Source organism: Oncorhynchus tshawytscha, unplaced genomic scaffold, assembly GCF_018296145.1.
Source record: "Oncorhynchus tshawytscha isolate Ot180627B unplaced genomic scaffold, Otsh_v2.0 Un_contig_766_pilon_pilon, whole genome shotgun sequence".
NCBI classification, from domain to species: Eukaryota; Metazoa; Chordata; class Actinopteri; order Salmoniformes; family Salmonidae; genus Oncorhynchus; species Oncorhynchus tshawytscha.
The window spans coordinates 1,884,819-1,903,652 of record NW_024609833.1 but is presented as its reverse complement, the minus strand read 5'-3'; the positions used below and the strand labels follow the sequence as shown (position 1 = coordinate 1,903,652).

Here is an 18,834-nt window from a genome sequence, read left to right as displayed (position 1 = left end):
ATATTGTATACAAATAATAATTTACAGTACTTTGCCACAAACCTTTTTCAAATGGCCCCCAAAGTATCTTAAATATTACAATTCAATGGTAACACTTCATTTGAATAGTCCATCTACAGATGCCCTAAAACATTTCAACTAACTACACTGAACAAAAATATAAATGTAACATGCAACCATTGCCTAATACCAGAATTAAGATGGACCTGCCTATTCCTTCACATAGGTACAGTGCCTTCAGAAAGTATTCAAACTCCTTGACTTGTTCCACATTTTGTTGTGATACAGCCTGAATTAAAAATGGATTGAATAAAATTTATATTTGATAGAACTTGAAGAATTTTGATAAGGATAATGGGAAATTATTGTACAATCCAGGTGTGCAAAGCTTGGTTGTTGATCATTGCTAGACAACCATTTTAAAGTCTTGCCATAGATTTTCAAGCAGATTTAAGTCAAAATTGTAACTCGGCCACTGAGGAACATGCACTGTCTTCTTGGTAAGCAACTCCAATGTAGATTTGGTCTTCTGTTTTTGGGTTATTGTCCTGCTGAAAGATGAATTAATCTCCCAGTGTCTGCTGGAAAGTAGACTGAACCAGGTTTTCCTCTAAGATTTTGCCTCTGCTTTGCTCCATTCATTTTCTTTTTTATCTGGAAGAACTCCCCAGTCCTTAATGATTACAAGCATCCCCATAACATGACACAGCAACCACTATGCTTGAAAATATGGAGAGTGGTGTAATGTGTTGTATTTGATTTACCCTAAACATAACACTTTCTATTCAAGACAAAAAGTGTATTGCTTTGCCACAGTTTTTGCAGTATTACTTTAGTGCCTTGTTGCAAACAGTTTTGGAATATTTGTATTCTGTACAGGCTTCCTTCTTCTCACTCTGTCAATTAGGCTAGTATTATGGAGTAACTACAATGTTGTTGTTCCATCCTTACAGGCATTAAACTCTGTAACTGTTTTAAAGTCACCATTGGCCATGGTTAAATCCCTGAGCGGTTTCCTTCCTCTCCGGCAACTGAGTTAGGAAGGATACGCCTGTATCTTTGTAGTGACTGGGTTAATATATATACCACCATCCAAAGTGTAATTAATAACTTCACCATGCTCAAAGGGATATTCAATATCTGCTTTTTTTTATTTGTACCCATCTACCAATAGGTGCCCTTCTTTGCGAGGCAATGGAATACCTACCTGGTCATTGTGGTTGAATCTGTGTTTGAAATTCACTGCTTGACTGAGGGACCTTACAGTTAGTTAGTTGTAGGTGTAGGGTACAGGGATGAGGTAGTCATTCAAATATCTGGTTAAACACTATTATTGCACACAGAGTGAGACCATGCAACTTATTATGTGACTTGTTAAGCACATTTTTACTCCTGAACTTATTTAGGCTTGCAATAACAAAGGGGTTGAATACTTATTGACTCAAGACATTTCAAGCTTTTCATTTATTACATGTATTTTAATATATATAATTCCACTTCTACATTATGGGGTATGTGTGTAGATCAGCGTCCCAAAAATTTCATTCATTTTTAATTCAGGTTGTAACACAACAAAATGTGGAAAAAGTCAAGTGGTATGAATACTTTCTGAAGGCACTGTAGACCCCTTATAAATCTGAAGAAGATTTTTTATTATAACAATTTTTCTTTCTTTTAAATAATACTAGTGTTTACCTCAGTGTTAAACTTTAACATCAGGAGTTTGAGTAATCTGATCAGTTTAAAAAGATTGGTGTGAGAATGATTTAAACTGTACCTACTGTATATGGGAAGATTTTTGTATTTATCTGGTGGTCCCTTAATAATTGTGCATATACAGTACTTAAATGCACACGTGACTCAGTATGCAATTTTTGGGGACCACTTTTGGCTCGTGGGCGCTACTTTCAGAACTACTGGCTAAAAGGTATAAAAAAGTACCAGGTAATATCTTTAACGTAGGTTGCAGGTGATTAATAGGTCCAATTATTGGATATTCTCACTCTGGCTGGATTCCAATAGGAATTACACATCACTTTGCAAGTCAGCATAATATGACTTGCTGGCCTAATGTGGTCTGTAAGCCAGGAGTTTCCTAAAAACCACTGTGTTAGGGTATAACTAGGCACTCAAAGAAAGACCGTATGATATATGTAAGGTATTGTCATAAAGACTTTAATTTAAAATGCTATAAGGCTGGTGGAACCATTCATAGAGGGTTCTAGGAAGAACCGGTAGAGGATAAAAGGCTTCTCGGTAGAACCATCGTAGAGGGTTTGAGGCAGAACCCTTCATACAGGGTTCTAGGTAGAACCATTTAAAAGGGATTCTATGAAGAACCCTACATAGAGGGTTCTATAGTAAGTAAAACCATCTGCAAAATGTTTAAATTTAACAAATTTAACAAATCACACAAAACATGTTTTACTTTGAAAATGTTGCAATTTCCAATGCGGAAGAAGTTCGTAGACCGCTACCTTTACCATCACATAAAATAGCTAAAATTAGAATCAGGTGCATGGAGGCGGTGGCATTATGGTTTGGGGCTGCTTTGCTACATCAGGGCCTGGCCAACAAGTATAATATTTTAGTGTCATTTGTTAAATTAGGTTACCTTTATCTGTCAATAGTGTTGAAGTGAAGATTACAAATCCACTTGTCCAAATATGTACCAAAAAAAGACTACTTTCCAGGGAGTGTACTTACTTTTTCACATGCCTGTATTTACTTCTGTACAGTAGATCTTACAGTAAGGATATATTCGGTGTCGACTTAATTTGCAATTTTATTATTGCATGTACAGTGCCTTGCGAAAGTATTCGGCCCCCTTGAACTTTGCGACCTTTTGCCACATTTCAGGATTCAAACATAAAGATATAAAACTGTATTTTTTTGTGAAGAATCAACAACAAGTGGGACACAATCATGAAGTGGAACGACATATATTGGATATTTCAAACTTTTTTAACAAATCAAAAACTGAAAAGTTGGGCGTGCAAAATTATTCAGCCCCTTTACTTTCAGTGCAGCAAACTCTCTCCAGAAGTTCAGTGAGGATCTCTGAATGATCCAATGTTGACCTAAATGACTAATGATGATAAATTACAATCCACCTGTGTGTAATCAAGTCTCCGTATAAATGCACCTGCACTGTGATAGTCTCAGAGGTCCGTTAAAAGCGCAGAGAGCATCATGAAGAACAAGGAACACACCAGGCAGGTCCGAGATACTGTTGTGAAGAAGTTTAAAGCCGGATTTGGATACAAAAAGATTTCCCAAGCTTTAAACATCCCAAGGAGCACTGTGCAAGCGATAATATTGAAATGGAAGGAGTATCAGACCACTGCAAATCTACCAAGACCTGGCCGTCCCTCTAAACTTTCAGCTCATACAAGGAGAAGACTGATCAGAGATGCAGCCAAGAGGCCCATGATCACTCTGGATGAACTGCAGAGATCTACAGCTGAGGTGGGAGACTCTGTCCATAGGACAACAATCAGTCGTATATTGCACAAATCTGGCCTTTATGGAAGAGTGGCAAGAAGAAAGCCATTTCTTAAAGGTATCCATAAAAATTATCGTTTAAAGTTTGCCACAAGCCACCTGGGAGACACACCAAACATGTGGAAGAAGGTGCTCTGGTCAGATGAAACCAAAATTGAACTTTTTGGCAACAATGCAAAACATTATGTTTGGCGTAAAAGCAACACAGCTCATCACCCTGAACACACCATCCCCACTGTCAAACATGGTGGTGGCAGCATCATGGTTTGGGACTGCTTTTCTTCAGCAGGGACAGGGAAGATGGTTAAAATTGATGGGAAGATGGATGGAGCCAAATACAGGACCATTCTGGAAGAAAACCTGATGGAGTCTGCAAAAGACCTGAAACTGGGACGGAGATTTGTCTTCCAACAAGACAATGATCCAAAACATAAAGCAAAATCTACAATGGAATGGTTCAAAAATAAACATATCCAGGTGTTAGAATGGCCAAGTCAAAGTCCAGACCTGAATCCAATCGAATCTGTGGAAAGATCTGAAAACTGCTGTTCACAAATGCTCTCCATCCAACCTCACTGAGCTCGAGCTGTTTTGCAAGGAGGAATGGGAAAAAAATTCAGTCTCTCGATGTGCAAAACTGATAGAGACATACCCCAAGCGACTTACAGCTGTAATCGCAGCAAAAGGTGGCGCTACAAAGTATTAACTTAAGGGGGCTGAATAATTTTGCACGCCCAATTTTTCAGTTTTTGATTTGTTAAAAAAGTTTGAAATATCCAATAAATGTTGTTCCACTTCATGATTGTGTCCCACTTGTTGTTGATTCTTCACAAAAAAATACAGTTTTATATCTTTATGTTTGAAGCCTGAAATGTGGCAAAAGGTCGCAAAGTTCAAGGGGGCCGAATACTTTCGCAAGGCACTGTATTTCAATTTGTGCATAAAAGATAGCTTGGTCCCAGATCTGTCATGTTTAGCAGAACAATGACCATAGGAGTTGGGAACTGTCAAAAGAGTATCTAGCAAGCATCAAGATGTGTCAAATAACAGTGTAAAAATCACTTGATGGCATATAAATCAGATTTGACCAATCAGACACAAGTCGCATGGCCAGAAATCAGATTTAGGTGGTTTGAAATTAGGCTTGAAATATCTGATTCCATGTGCTTTTTGAAAAATAACAGATTCTAATCAGGTATGCAAGTGGGATTTGAGTCACTGCAAACTTCCAATGTGAACAAGGCTATAGAGGTGCCCTACCCTGATAGCGTATGGCAGTCCTGGTTTGATGAAAGGAGGAGTAGCGACAAGACTCAGTCTGTACGGGGACTTTAGGAACTTCACATTGGCCATCTCAGCTTCCTGGGAGATACCACCTAGAGAGATTAAACATAACCTTGTCTGATCAAAAATAGAGTAATAATATGTTCCTGCTAAACTAAATGATGCAATCATTTTGCAATAATGGAATGATCTTCTTTGAATGATCAATCAAACTCTAGGTCAAAGTGAGCTAATCTTAGATGCATTACTATTGTTTAAATGGATAGGCCTAATGGAGCTGATTTTTTTTTATAGAGTATGTATTTTGGCATCAATACTGTAGGTATGTGTATAACAAGGGGGGCCTACACTGTGCGTCTCTCACCAGTTGGCTCTTGTACCATCACAGCCAAATACAGGAACTTTTCCACCATCCCTTCCAGTTCTTTGGGTCCATCTTCAAGTGATAGAGCTTTCTTCATGTTTATGCACACCTCCACATCACCACTTTCTGTCATCTGAAAGGTTTGATCACAATTTTGCTTAAAAACCCCAGTGGCTCTAGAAGATCAATGTGAAACAATAATATCATATAATAATATTTATTATATGATATATTTAGCTGACATTTTTATCCAAAGAGATTTACAATCATATGTGCATACATTTTTCTTGTGGGTGGCACCAGCGGGACTCACTATCTTCTTTCTCCATGTGTAGTGCACTGACACACACACCCAACCGCACAAACATAACTTTACTCATAACTAATTCTTACTTGCTCTCTTCTCACTGATTTGTGTAGGATGACAGTTGTTTTCCCAATGTATCCAAACCGTAGGAATACGTCTGCATTTGCAACTGGAGCACCATGAATATACCTGATACACAGCACAAATAACAAAGAAACTCAATATCTTCCAGGATAATGTAGAACCACAAAATGATCAGACAGACTGAATATTGTTGGATTGAGACAAGACAACTTAATCAAGAATTAATGCAACAGTGTAGGCTAAAATTATTATTATATATTATTATTAAATATTATATATATATATATATATATACACTGCTCAAAAAAATAAAGGGAACACTTAAACAACACAATGTAACTCCAAGTCAATCACACTTCTTTGAAATCAAACTGTCCACTTAGGAAGCAACACTGAATGACAATACATTTCACATGCTGTTGTGCAAATGGAATAGACAACAGGTGGAAATTATAGGCAATTAGCAAGACACCCCCAATAAAGGAGTGGTTCTGCAGGTGGGGACCACAGACCACTTCTCAGTTCCTATACTTCCTGGCTGATGTTTTGGTCACTTTTGAATGCTGGTGGTGCTTTCACTCTAGTGGTAGCATGAGACGGAGTCTACAACCCACACAAGTGGCTCAGGTAGTGCAGCTCATCCAGGATGTCACATCAATGCGAGCTGTGGCAAGAAGGTTTGCTGTGTCTGTCAGCGTAGTGTCCAGAGCATGGAGGCGCTACCAGGAGACAGGCCAGTACATCAGGAGACGTGGAGGAGGCCGTAGGAGGGCAACAACCCAGCAGCGGGACCGCTACCTCCGCCTTTGTGCAAGGAGGAGCAGGGGGAGCACTGCCAGAGCCCTGCAAAATGACCTCCAGCAGGCCACAAATGTGCATGTATCTGCTCAAACGGTCAGAAACAGACTACATGAGGGTGGAATGAGGGCCAGATGTCTACAGGTGGGGGTTGTGCTTACAGCCCAACACCGTGCAGGATGTTTTTCATTTGCCAGAGAACACCAAGATTGGCAAATTCTGGCACCCTGTGCTCTTCACAGATGAAAGCAGGTTCACACTGAGCACATGTGACAGACGTGACAGTCTGGAGATGCCGTGGAGAATGTTCTGCTGCCTGCAACATCCTCCAGCATGAGCGGTTTGGCGGTGGGTCAGTCATGGTGTGGGGTGGCATTTCTTTGGGGGGCCGCACAGCCCTCCATGTGCTCGCCAGAGGTAGCCTGACTGCCATTAGGTACCGAGATGAGATCCTCAGACCCCTTGTGAGACCATATGCTGGTGCGGTTGGCCCTGGGTTCCTCCTAATGCAAGACAATGCTAGACCTCATGTGACTGGAGTGTGTCAGCAGTTCCTGCAAGAGGAAGGCATTGATGCTATGGACTGGCCCGCCCGTTCCCCAGACCTGAATCCAATTGAGCACATCTGAGACATCATGTCTCGCTCCATCCATCAACGCCACGTTGCACCACAGACTGTCCAGGAGTTGGCGGATGCTTTAGTCCAGGTCTGGGAGGAGATCCCTCAGGAGACCATCCGCCACCTCATCAGGAGCATGCCCAGGCGTTGTAGGGAGGTCATACAGGCACGTGGAGGCCACACACACTACTGAGCCTCATTTTGACTTGTTTTAAGGACATTACATCAAAGTTGGATCAGCCTGTAGTGTGGTTTTCCACTTTAATGTTGAGTGTGACTCCAAATCCAGACCTCCATGGGTTGATAAATTTGATTTCCATTGATAATTTTTGTGTGATTTTGTTGTCAGCACATTCAACTATGTAAAGAAAAAAGTATTTAATAAGAATATTCCATTCATTCAGATCTAGGATGTGTTATTTTAGTGTTCCCTTTACTTTTACTTTACTTTACTTTTAATATTTAATAAATCCAACATTATATTCAGTCTTTCTGATCATTTTGCCTAGTTAAATAAAGGTTAAAAAAAATCTATATTTAACTAGACAAAATGATCAGGCAGACTGAATATTTTTTATATTTTTTAAATGTACCCCTTTTTCGTGGTATCCAATTGTTTAGTAGCTACTATCTTGTCTCATCGCTACAACTCTCGTACGGGCTCGGGAGAGACAAAGGTTGAAAGTCATGCGTCCTCCGATACACAACCCAACCAAGCCGCACTGCTTCTTAACACAGCACGCATCCAACACGGAAGCAAGCCGCACCAATATGTGTCAGAGGAAACACCTTGGTTAGCGTGCACTGCACCCGGCCCGCCACAGGAGTCGCTGGTGCGCGATGAGACAAGGATATCCCTACCGACCAAGCCCTCCCTAACCCGGACGACGCTAGGCCAATTGTGCATCGCCCCACAGACCTCCCGGTCATGGCCGGTTACAACAGAGCCTGGGTGCGAACCCAGGGTCTCTGGTGGCACAGCTGGCACTGCAGTACAGCGCCCTTAACCACTGCGCCACCCGGGAGGCCCCAGACTGAATATTGTTGGATTGAGATACGTTTCAGTTAAAAAAACATAACTTTTCTGTTCTTAAACCCACCTGGCAGATATCTTGATCTTAAAAGCTTCAAAAGTACCGAAACTGATGTAGTTAGCCTGTGGCTGCATGTGGATGGATAGACTGGGTAATACTAATAATAAAGAAAGCACAGTTAAACTCAAAAGTTAGAATCTAAAGTGTCTAAATAAATGTAACTTGGTGGGAGGTATAATAAAACAATGTTTTAAGTACAATTCAATCATCAATCACAATCAATGTTTCTTGTAGAGTTACCGTATTCTTTGACTTCAAATTCAGCTTTGTTTTTTGTGGTGAACTCATCTGTGTAAGAAGCTTCAATTATCCAGATACCTAACCTATGACATGGACCACATTGTATGTACTGTCATTAAATGATACATACAACTGATATTATCATGCTGAATCATGACTAACTGTGTGATGTCAAATGTTGTGTTGTAGATACCACTTACTTAGGTTTTAGAGGGATTTTGAACGGATTTTGCATTGATGGGATTCCATTGACATCTGTCATGTCTACAATTTCCACCTTCTGTAACTCTGGGTCCTATACATTGCCAAACAAAAGAAAGACCCATATCAATGTAGTGTATGGCTAAGTGTATGACTAAGTGCATCGCTACTGCCTTCCTGAGACCTAGAAGTACTGTCGTCCAGGACTCAGAAATAACTTAGCTTAACTGGATCACTGGTATTGAAGGTGCTTCGTAAAGGGACCGTTCACCCAAATGACAAAGTTCCATGTCATTCCAAAGAGTAGGTTTAACTGAGCAAATTAAATGTGACCATACTTTATCGCTCATATATCATCAATTATGCTATTTAGGTCTATATAGAATTTGCAAAGTCATCAACAGCTATTGTTTCAATTCAACCCAGAATTCAACTAAAAATAGACAATAGAATAGGCCTAGGTATTTAAGCTCTGGTTGATTTCAAATGTAAGGATATTTAGTGATATTGAATTGTTTAGTTTAACAACGCCACCAATTATCTACATTTTAAGGAGAAGTATCGGCTGGTTGGATAGTTCCATCTGTGCCACTGACTTAGTCTGGAGTTAATTCCATTATGTCTACAAATTCATAATTGATATGTTGGATTCGGTAAGATTTGAGCTCGATCCAGGCTGTATCACAACCGGCCGTGATTGTGAGTCCCATAGTGCGGCGCACAATTGGCCCAGCGTCGTCAGGGTTTGGCCGGTGTAGGCCGTCATTGTAAATAAGTATTTGTTCATAAATGACTTGCCTAGTTAAATAAATACAAAATATATATTCAAAAATACTCCAAAAGACAAGTACTGTAGCTTTGGAAAGTGGGAGTGGGTAGCACTCAAACTCTACGGAACCAGTACTCAAAGTTTAACAGGTTAAATTCCATTTAAAGTTGCATTTAGTCATATTCTTTAACATATGTAAGGGATAATCAATGAGGGACTATGCGTTCTATGGAAAATAATGAACTACGTGGTGGAACGTTATTTGGATGAATTTATTCATACTATTTCATCCTTCCACAAGATATAATCCCGAAACAAATCTAAGGTTGCTACCCAAACCGGCTGGTCGTTCGTTCTATCGGTTCGGTTGCTAGAGACGCGACCCAGTTTTACAAGTCTTTTTGTTCTGTATCTATGGACACGACCCAGTCGTTCGTTCTAAATGTTCCATTGCCAGACTGGCTGGCAACAGTCTTAACCCTTGCTTGCTAGCTAGTCAGCCAACTACGACTAATTTAGCCAGAATAACAACAAAGTAGCTGCATTTGCATTTGTTTGAACTGTTTTCTAGAGACATTTATTTAGATACAACCATAACAATGAGATAACGAGGCGCGATTTCGCCTGGCATATAGAACGTGCTCTCTCGTCAGGTCACTGTTGTTCAGAGGAGCTAGCTAGCTAGCTAACACAATCATTTCAAACTGAAGCTGGAAAGACTGCAAACTAGCTGCACTTAATATCACCTTTTTTCTATTTACATTTCTTTGTCTATATCCATAAAAATGATGCCAATTGATTAATGATTTCGACTGATTGAGAAACGCTGCCTGCCATTCTGTCTCGTTCCGACTCCCGACACATTCATTACTATGGGACAGCAGATCGAATTTGAATATTGAAACAATGTTGCAAATGTCGGAGACAGACAAGGTTTATTCAAATCTCCGCTGTTAAAAACTAAATGTGAGATAATGTCTAGATGCTTTTTATAGTGGAGATCAAGTGTATAAAGTGCCTGGCTTGGTTGATGAGACAGTGGATTGCCAGTCAAATGGAACAGAGTAAATTGGCATTTTAACATCATAGATGTAGCTGGTGGTAACTTGTGGAAAAGACACCGGCTGGAATGCGGTTTTAACCAATCAGCATTCAGGATTAAACTCACCGGTTGTAGAAGTAAGGAATAATCAACGAGGGTCTATAAATTCTACAGAAAACAATGAACGAATGTGTCTTCCACAGAGTGCATTATTTTGGCTAGCACGTTTGCTAGATAGCTACAGTAGTTGCCTTGGTAACCAAACAAACATACTTGCTACTTTAGCTACTTTAACATATTTGTGTCTGAGTAAAAAAAAAGTATACTAATGCAAAATACTCCAGTCAGAATTTAGACGACATAAACCAGGTAGAGAATGTGTATAAATGATAATGAATTTACATTTTTTAATAATTTAATCTAAGGAATGTTTTTCTTCAGTCACAGTATTTTCAATATAGAGCTATTTTGGTTAGTAGCACTATTTTGGTTGATTTTGTGGTCTCAAGCTAGTGAGTTTATTCAAATGTTTCATCAAGAATATGGGCAAAATGTTATTATTGACAATGAATGGGAATGTTGTTCTCATGTCATATAGTTGCAACATTTACTATCAATATAGCATTAAAAATAGTTTTCCAGATTGTATTTTGGCGATTATTTTTTGCACTGCGAATATTGGGTCTTGACTGAGACCACCTGGTTCAATTTGGGTCCCGAGGCAAAACCAGTTGAGGACCACGGATGTAAAGAATGCATGTTCAAGATAGCATGCATAGGTTGTCGCAGTTCCGTGATCTTCACAGTTTCTGTAATAATCTGTGCAGATTGTCGAAAGACATTGATCAATTGCAACATATACATTTAATGTAATCTCAACTGCAATCCAGGTCATTTGGTTCCGCTATTAGATAAAGCACAGTGATAACACAATCTGTTGTATAAATAAACGAAACATCTGACACTGTATTCCCATTTAAATTTTGCTGTGCTTTTAGTGTGGGTGACACCTAAACCAAAAATCAAACATTGTTTTTCCATTGGAATATGGTTGTGCTTTTAGATGGTTGAAATAATAGTGAAAACTAACTTTTGGCTGTCTTTTTATGTGGGTAAATAAAGGTTGTAATCTCATTGATTTGTGATACACTCACCCTGAAAGTTAGAGTCACAGGTCGAAGGGCTGGCTGCAGATCTTCATTGAGAGAGAATGCTCGCACTTTCACTGTTGGATCATGCTTAGCATTAGAAGGGGTATGTGTATCCACTTCTCACAATGGCATACAACTAGCAACGGATACGTTCAAACACACATGCACATACGCACCAATACACGTGCACAATGCTGTTATCATCCTCACCTGATTGTTCTGGGGTATAAATGCCTTTGTCAGTCTGAATGAAGAGGAAGCCATTTTTACGAGAGACTGGTATCTTCACGTGCTGTGCAAACTGTTCTGGAACTATAACTTCAAGGTATGCATGAGTGGCATCCTTAAGGAACGTACTAGGGAAAATCTGTGGAGAGTTAATATATTGATAAAAAAATTCCTTACTAAGAACAAATATCTCAAATAAAATTCATACAAACCTGGTATGCCCTATTGCAAACAAAGATGTGAGACAAAAAACTCATGCAAAATCATAACCACATACATTTCATAACCAACATAACATAAACATTTCAAATCTCCATGATCTTTGTATTACTATGTTATTTCCTGTTTTACACAGATATAGACACTTGGGCCTGTATTTGTAAAACATCTCAGAGAAGGAATGGTGATCCAGGACCAGGTCCCTCCTGTATTCTTTTTTTTATTAGAAAAGGCTAAACTGTTCTTAGATCAGCACTCCTACTCTGAGGGACTTCATGAATACTGCCCTGTCCTTCAAAAGGAAACATGACTGCCTCTTTCACTCGTTGGAGCTTTGTCTGACCCTCAATGTGGCAGCCTCCAGGAAGCCATTCTGGGTGTTGAGGGTCACAAACTGATCAGCATATTTTATATGGGATGCGTCCATAGAGCTTTTCAAGTAAACATGGACATTGGCTTCTTGGGTATAGCCAAACAGCTGAATCACCACTTTCTCAGATGCATCCAGTCGGAGGAGTTTAGGAGCAGTGATCAGGTACCTTAGGAGTTATATGGGAAAAACAGGGTTATAGAAAATGTCACTGTGACACACTAGTGTCCTGTTCAGGGGATGTACTTGTACATTAAGCTGCCTCATGTTACAGAAACGGGAGATACGCTCCTGCCCTATGGGCCATTCTGGCTCAGACAAAGCTAGTTACTATACTTACTAATCCAAACAAGTCTAAATTTAAAAAATAAAGGACAATTGCCAGGATTGTCATGAATGCAGCCACTTACGTCTTTTCCTGAGCACCTGCCAAACAGCAGCGATGAAAAACACAAAGAAGCAGTAAGAGTTTCATCTTCCACTGCCGATGAGACTGACTGACTCTGCAAACCCAACCGCTGATGTTTTTATCCAGCCCACTAAGGAGTTTGTGCAGTATGCTTGTTTTCAGTTAATCATCAACTGTGGTCCTCCAAGCTCAGAATTTCCAACCATTTCTAGTCACAAAGGTGAGTTTGCTTAAGCTCTGTTTTCACAGCATTATTTCACAAGAGCGATTCTGTTGGCTCTGTGATGCAAGTCGATTAAGGAGGTTACTGGAAACCACGTTTACTTCACGCAATTTGGCTTATCAATGGATTAACTCACTAAGGGAAACTGAATTTAGACAATCAGTATATGGTACAGTTAAATTATATATGGAGAGATTGTATGATATAAACAGTTATAATCATGGGACAATTAACAGAAGACAAGGAAGGTTACAATGATTTATTTGGAGTACTAGGTGAAAATACAAAGTAATTTATATATGCAAACATAGTATAGGTAATACACTGCACCCCGCTTTGTAATTTAAGTTATACATACTGTACATGTAGAGATAAAGTGACTGTTCAATAATTCTGGAAATAGAGTACATTTTAGGATTATATTTACATCTTATATAGTGTTTTTACATGTCATGAATCATTCTATTCCCTGACTGGGACACAACAAAGCTAATAGTTATTGGGAGAGTCTGGAAAATCCTGTTAAGTGACCAGTTCAAATGATCCTTCATCCATTACAGTGGCAAATTATACAATTCTTGTTTGTTACAATAGTCAAAAATATGAGTTAATCAATGTTATGAACGTGTGAATGTACTCCCAAACCCAGATCTTGTTTGTACAAATCAATTTGACTGTCAGCCTGGGCTACCTCATTCAGGTGGAAATAAACAAATAGCATTTTTTTCACAAAAATAAATAAAAAACTGCATGCAAACAAAAGTGAACTACATTTGCCTCCCAGATACAGTACCTCTGAAGATGTACAAGAACATCCCAATATTGTCCCATGCACTGGTAAGAGAGAAAAATAACTTCCAATAACTTCAAAATGTTAAACCATTCAGAACTTGACCTATAGATTTTTTAAATATCTATAAAATAAATGGATTTCTATATGTTATCAGTATGACGGTACCTGGCATGACCAATCAATACACTACATACAGTACTGTATATTATGGACCCAAATATATATATATATTAATCAACTGTGGTCATCCACAGTTGATTAATACACAGAGATTAAACTTAATCTCACAAGAACGGTCACAGTGACAACATAAGGTCTAGTTACATTTTTGACAGTAAGTTAACAGAATTCCAGTACCTAGATCACCTTCGTCCTACATAGTGCATTGTAAAAGAGAAATTGTGAGGGCCAAACTATTATATGTGATCAGAAAGTCCATTTGCCGGTAGCTCTAACAGTGACACCACTACAGCCAGTTAATTTACATCAAATATGTGCAAGGAAGTGCAGACTTGTAGAAAAGCATCACATTTTGCAGTACGATCATCACTGTCGAGGGGATGTGCCTATTGGAAAGAATGTACAAGGCTTTCCTTCACAGGACCATGGTGGGGATGTGGTGCACCAGAGAGGCTGGGTGGGGCACCGTTGTCATCTGGGGGGGGGGGAGTGTGCCTGGTGGAGGCCCACCACCACTCCCCCAGCACCACCGGGCCGGTGTCTGGCGCTCTTCTGGTGTGCCCGCAGTCCTGCCAACTGAGAGTAGGCACTCTGGCACACGTGGCACTTGTATGGCCGCTCGCCAGTGTGCAGGCGCACATGGTTGCGCAGGGTGGACGACTGGCTGAAGCGCCGATTGCAAAAGCGACATACAAAGGGCTTGTCCAGGGTGTGGATGCGCATGTGGGAACGCAGGTTGCTGCGAGAGTTGAAGCCCCGGTGGCAGATGACACAGCGCATCCGGCTAGCGGTGGTAGGCAGGGCAGAGGACGAGGAGGTGGAGCCGTCGCAAATATGAAACTCATCTAGGAGAGAGAGAGAGAATAGAGTCAGACTCATCTCGACAAACATTCTCAATGTTGTACATGAAATAAATACATCTAAACTTTGGCAGCCTATTTCAGAAAGTGATAGTGAAAGGCCTATCTGCATGTTTTGGCCCAAGTCGTTTCCGACTAAAGACTCACCGGTTTTGCTCTTTTTCTGCTGGTCATCCTCTATTCCTGGAACTCCGGGTATCCCCAGGAATGTGTTATGTGAGTTTCCATACCACACGAGCAGCTCCTGGTCGGGGGGAATGGTCTGCGGAGGGTTGACATACAAAATACATTAATTTTATGGAATAACAATAACATCAGAAACAACACAACAATACATCATAAGCAATGACTGCCTAATTGATTGATTGACTGATGGACTGACTGACTAATTTACTAAGAATCATAAACACACAAAGGGCCCAGCTCATTTGAGTCTGTAAGACAACTTCTTGTGAATATAGTATTAGTATAACATTTGTATTATTATTAGTACAATATCATGTAGAAGTAGAATGTAGTGCATATTGATGTAATAATGTGAGTAGCCATGATAATAATAACAATGTAATGAAATAAACGCTGTTCTAGGGGTCTAGCCATAGAAATTGAATCTCATAGAGAGGGATCATTGACTTGAATGAGGATCCCCGTTCTACTCATTCTAGTTCTGTGGGTCAAACTCACCTCCATAGCTTTGTAGAAGATACTGCTACCAATCTGCACAACTTCCAGGTTCTGCTCCTGCTCGTTGCGGGCACATTTGATATAGGTCATCCAGCTGCGGTGATCCTCCTGACTAGCATCAATGAAGTAGCGCACAGTACCATCCTCATTAAACACCTAAGGGAACACACAAAAACAATGGAGTGTCTATCTATATCCATACAAGCAATAACCTGATCCTATTTATTATTTTCATGTGTATGTGGTTGTATGTGTCAAACAATGATTAAATGACTAGCATTGGGGTGTAGTAAGCCTGTACATGACCTACCAGTGTCTTTTCTGCAACATGCATGCACACTCCACCTTTGCTTACCTCCCACATGAGGTTGTTGTTCTTGAAGAGATCCACATGCTCAGGAGAGATGACTCGGCCAGTAAAAGGCCCCATCTCTGTCCCAGCTTTGATCCAGGTCTTGGAGAAGATTCCTAGGCCCTCGCCAGGGATGGAGCTCTGGGCTATTATCACCTCACTTGGCAACACCAGACTGGAGAGCTTGTGAACCTCTGGGGAACAGAGAGGGACATTTAGCATGATAACATATACCTGTATTGTAGCAACATCATGCAACATTTCAGTTGTCTATGCTGCAATTGCCATCACTGGTCTCAATGCTTTCCTATGAAATTGCTCCTTGCAGCAGAAATCAGTGCTTTCACAAAGGGGATATTGAATATTGTAGGCCATCAATTTTCCCCAGTTGACAACAAATGTTGTTAGTATTGTTACAAATACCACAGAATGTCTTTGTCTTTTATAAACTCAATTTTATACAAGCACTGTTCATTGGGTGCCTAATCATTTAGGTTGTGAAAACCAGTGAAATTTAATTTGAGCCTAAGCAGAAAAGGGTTAAAAGCTCATTTTCCAACCTGAAAGCAGCAAATTGTCATGCTTTGGATGTGATGGGCCCTTACACATTAAAGGCTAAATGCAAGTGGAAAGAAATGTATAATTCCACATTCATGATCCACTTAAAAACTTTGTAGCAACACATGTAGGGACAATGAAATGATGACTTCTTTAAAAGGGCCTGGAATTTCTGGGGGAAAATGGAAAGTCGATTTAGACGGCTGACATGGTGTGAATAGCAATAGAATTAGCCTTCGCCGCATATTAACGGAGGAACACCCATCTTTATTAAAGGCGACTGAAAGAGAAAAGTGCCGGCCGTGTAATAGCTGCCAAAGCCGGGGAGAGAGGCTTTTCTGAGATTGTTGAATGCAAGATAAAACCTGGGACATTTAAAAGAAAGTGTTTTTCTTTCCCTCTAAAGTCCGTGGTCTGTGTGGAAACTTTCTTTGGTCAAGCACAACTTTAACCAAATTAATGTAATATCCCTATTTTAAGTCACCATCAGTTAGTTACACGCGATCCTAAACGAGTCTCTAAATATGCTACGTGGGATCATGTCGTTAAACGGTTAATACGCTTAATGGAATGGAAATAAATGGAATTCAAGGAAAAAGTGCATGTGGACCAAAACAAAACTTTAGAACGGGTTTTCTGGAAAATTATGTAAGCCCATAGGCTATGTGAATTTGATCACTTATAGTTCACAGTTATACTATATGCTGTTTCTAGACAGACGGCATTTCAACACTTGAATTACGTAAAACATTATCAACACACTTTAGAGTCGCCTAGGAAATTCAAAATAACGGAACTCAATAATATCAAAAAAATATATGTAACTTTGTTTTACTTCATACTAATATATAAACAGGCTAGACGTGGACAAAGACATGGAAACAGTTGAAAGGATACAAATAATAAAGGCCTGCATAATTCGAAATGAAACATCCAATTGACTCACCCCCTGAGAATGATTGCGCAAGGACCTCTGCGGTGAAAGCTGTTTTGGGACTGACGTTTATCTTCTCCTCCAAAAGGTGTTCCCCAAGCACGTTCCTCCATCTACCATAGAGAAAACTATGGAGAATGTCCGAGGTGATAATTTCAGAGAGAGACAAACTCTGTTGCTTAAATCCAGACTTCAGCACCAATGCTTCAGCGGGCAACACGGAACCCATGGTGCCACAAATCTGTAAGGTTTATCTAAAAATGCGAAATATAAGTAGGTGCGCAATTTCAGATGTCCATCTGCCTTTTTTAATGTATGGAGAATAAATGGAACACACACACAAATAAAAATAAACGAATACTTATATGCACAACAATTTCAGACTAGGCTATTTGCCAAATACACGTCCTCCTTTGCTGCCTGAAGTTTTAAAATGTTTCGCCTTTTCAAAGTCCTGGTAGTCTTTATATGCTGCTGGTGTGACCCCCTCTAATTAGTTATTAATGACCCTCCCCTTATGTTCTGGAGCCTTGTTCTACCAGAAAAAAAGCCAAGCTCTTTATTGAGTGGCCAATCCTCAGGGGGGCAGGGGAGGGAGGTGTGTGTCAAGGGAACGGGACTGTTAACTGGGGTGTCTAATGGTGCGAAATACAACCACCTTGCCCGAGGAATAACAAGCTCAGTCCACCACTCTCTCACCAACCTCCGGCGTCTTGCGCTGCAGCAGCAGTAGCGTGCCCCAAAATGCTCCGGGCAGGGGAAAAACCCAAGGCAGCAAAATAAAGACAAACTTAGTTTAGCATAAAAAAACAAGATAATAACTGGAATAATTCTGAGTTAAAATGATTTTTACTTCAGAGCATTAGTCTATTGAGAAAATAAACGTGTTGCCTCATTGACTGTGAATATGACCAATTACACTTGGGCAACAATTACTTTTTGTAAAGGACCATAACTTTGTTCAGAATCATTAAATAGTAGGTTATACAACACGACATACATTTTCAGCATGGCACGTTGTTATTCGCCTATACAGTAATAGTCGAATTGATAGCCTATAGCAAGTGTAACCTGCGTCGCAGACGCACAATCACATAGCATTCATAACATACATGCGAAATTATGTATTTGGGCTAATTAGCCTGTATTTCTTTCAAATATAAACGGAACAAGTAAGAAGTTAAATAATCTATGCATCATCTACATGTAGGATTACAGTGCAAATCTAACCACATAATTTACAGTGACTCAAATAAGGTCACACATTGTTTACTTGCTAAATGAGTAGGTTAGGCTACAGGCCTACATGATCTAGAGATTATGTAAAGTGATGTAGGCCTATAGCCAATAGGTTTATGCATCACAAGTGAAAATGGGAATATTGCAGTCATTTTTACACTCATGGAAGTAGAACTTTACAAAGTCTACACCAATAGAAACAGGCTTGACAAAACCGTTCCCTTCACAGCCCTGCCCTAAAGCCAATTAATAACATTACTGAATTTGAGAAGCAATTTATGCGATGGGAGATTCAGCTATCCATCCCTGCCTTAAATATTAATGAATG

General features: G+C 39.8%; 2 protein-coding genes across 2 annotated transcripts in view; both read right to left on the bottom strand.

Moving 5' to 3' along the window:
• The window catches only part of c5 (complement component 5), a 63,082-nt gene extending 50,289 nt beyond the window's left edge, over positions 1–12,793 (bottom strand). The window contains exons 1-10 of the mRNA XM_024418336.1: positions 12,685–12,793; positions 12,248–12,443; positions 11,668–11,824; positions 11,461–11,531; positions 8,495–8,589; positions 8,295–8,377; positions 8,061–8,151; positions 5,546–5,648; positions 5,153–5,285; positions 4,765–4,880 (exon numbers count right to left, since the gene is read on the bottom strand). Coding sequence (XP_024274104.1) covers positions 4,765–4,880; positions 5,153–5,285; positions 5,546–5,648; positions 8,061–8,151; positions 8,295–8,377; positions 8,495–8,589; positions 11,461–11,531; positions 11,668–11,824; positions 12,248–12,443; positions 12,685–12,749 — 1,110 coding nt within the window. The 5' untranslated portion in view covers positions 12,750–12,793. The remainder of the gene's footprint in view (positions 1–4,764; positions 4,881–5,152; positions 5,286–5,545; positions 5,649–8,060; positions 8,152–8,294; positions 8,378–8,494; positions 8,590–11,460; positions 11,532–11,667; positions 11,825–12,247; positions 12,444–12,684) is intronic.
• A 365-nt stretch (positions 12,794–13,158) lies between these two features.
• Positions 13,159–18,526, bottom strand: prdm12b (PR domain containing 12b). The gene is made up of 5 exons (XM_024419503.2): positions 17,280–18,526; positions 15,779–15,969; positions 15,424–15,579; positions 14,887–15,001; positions 13,159–14,724 (listed from the first exon to the last, which is right to left on the bottom strand). Exons 1-5 carry the CDS (start codon positions 17,494–17,496, stop codon positions 14,351–14,353), a joined length of 1,053 nt encoding a protein of 350 aa, XP_024275271.2. The 5' UTR covers positions 17,497–18,526; the 3' UTR covers positions 13,159–14,350.
• Between the last annotated feature and the right edge of the window lie 308 nt (positions 18,527–18,834).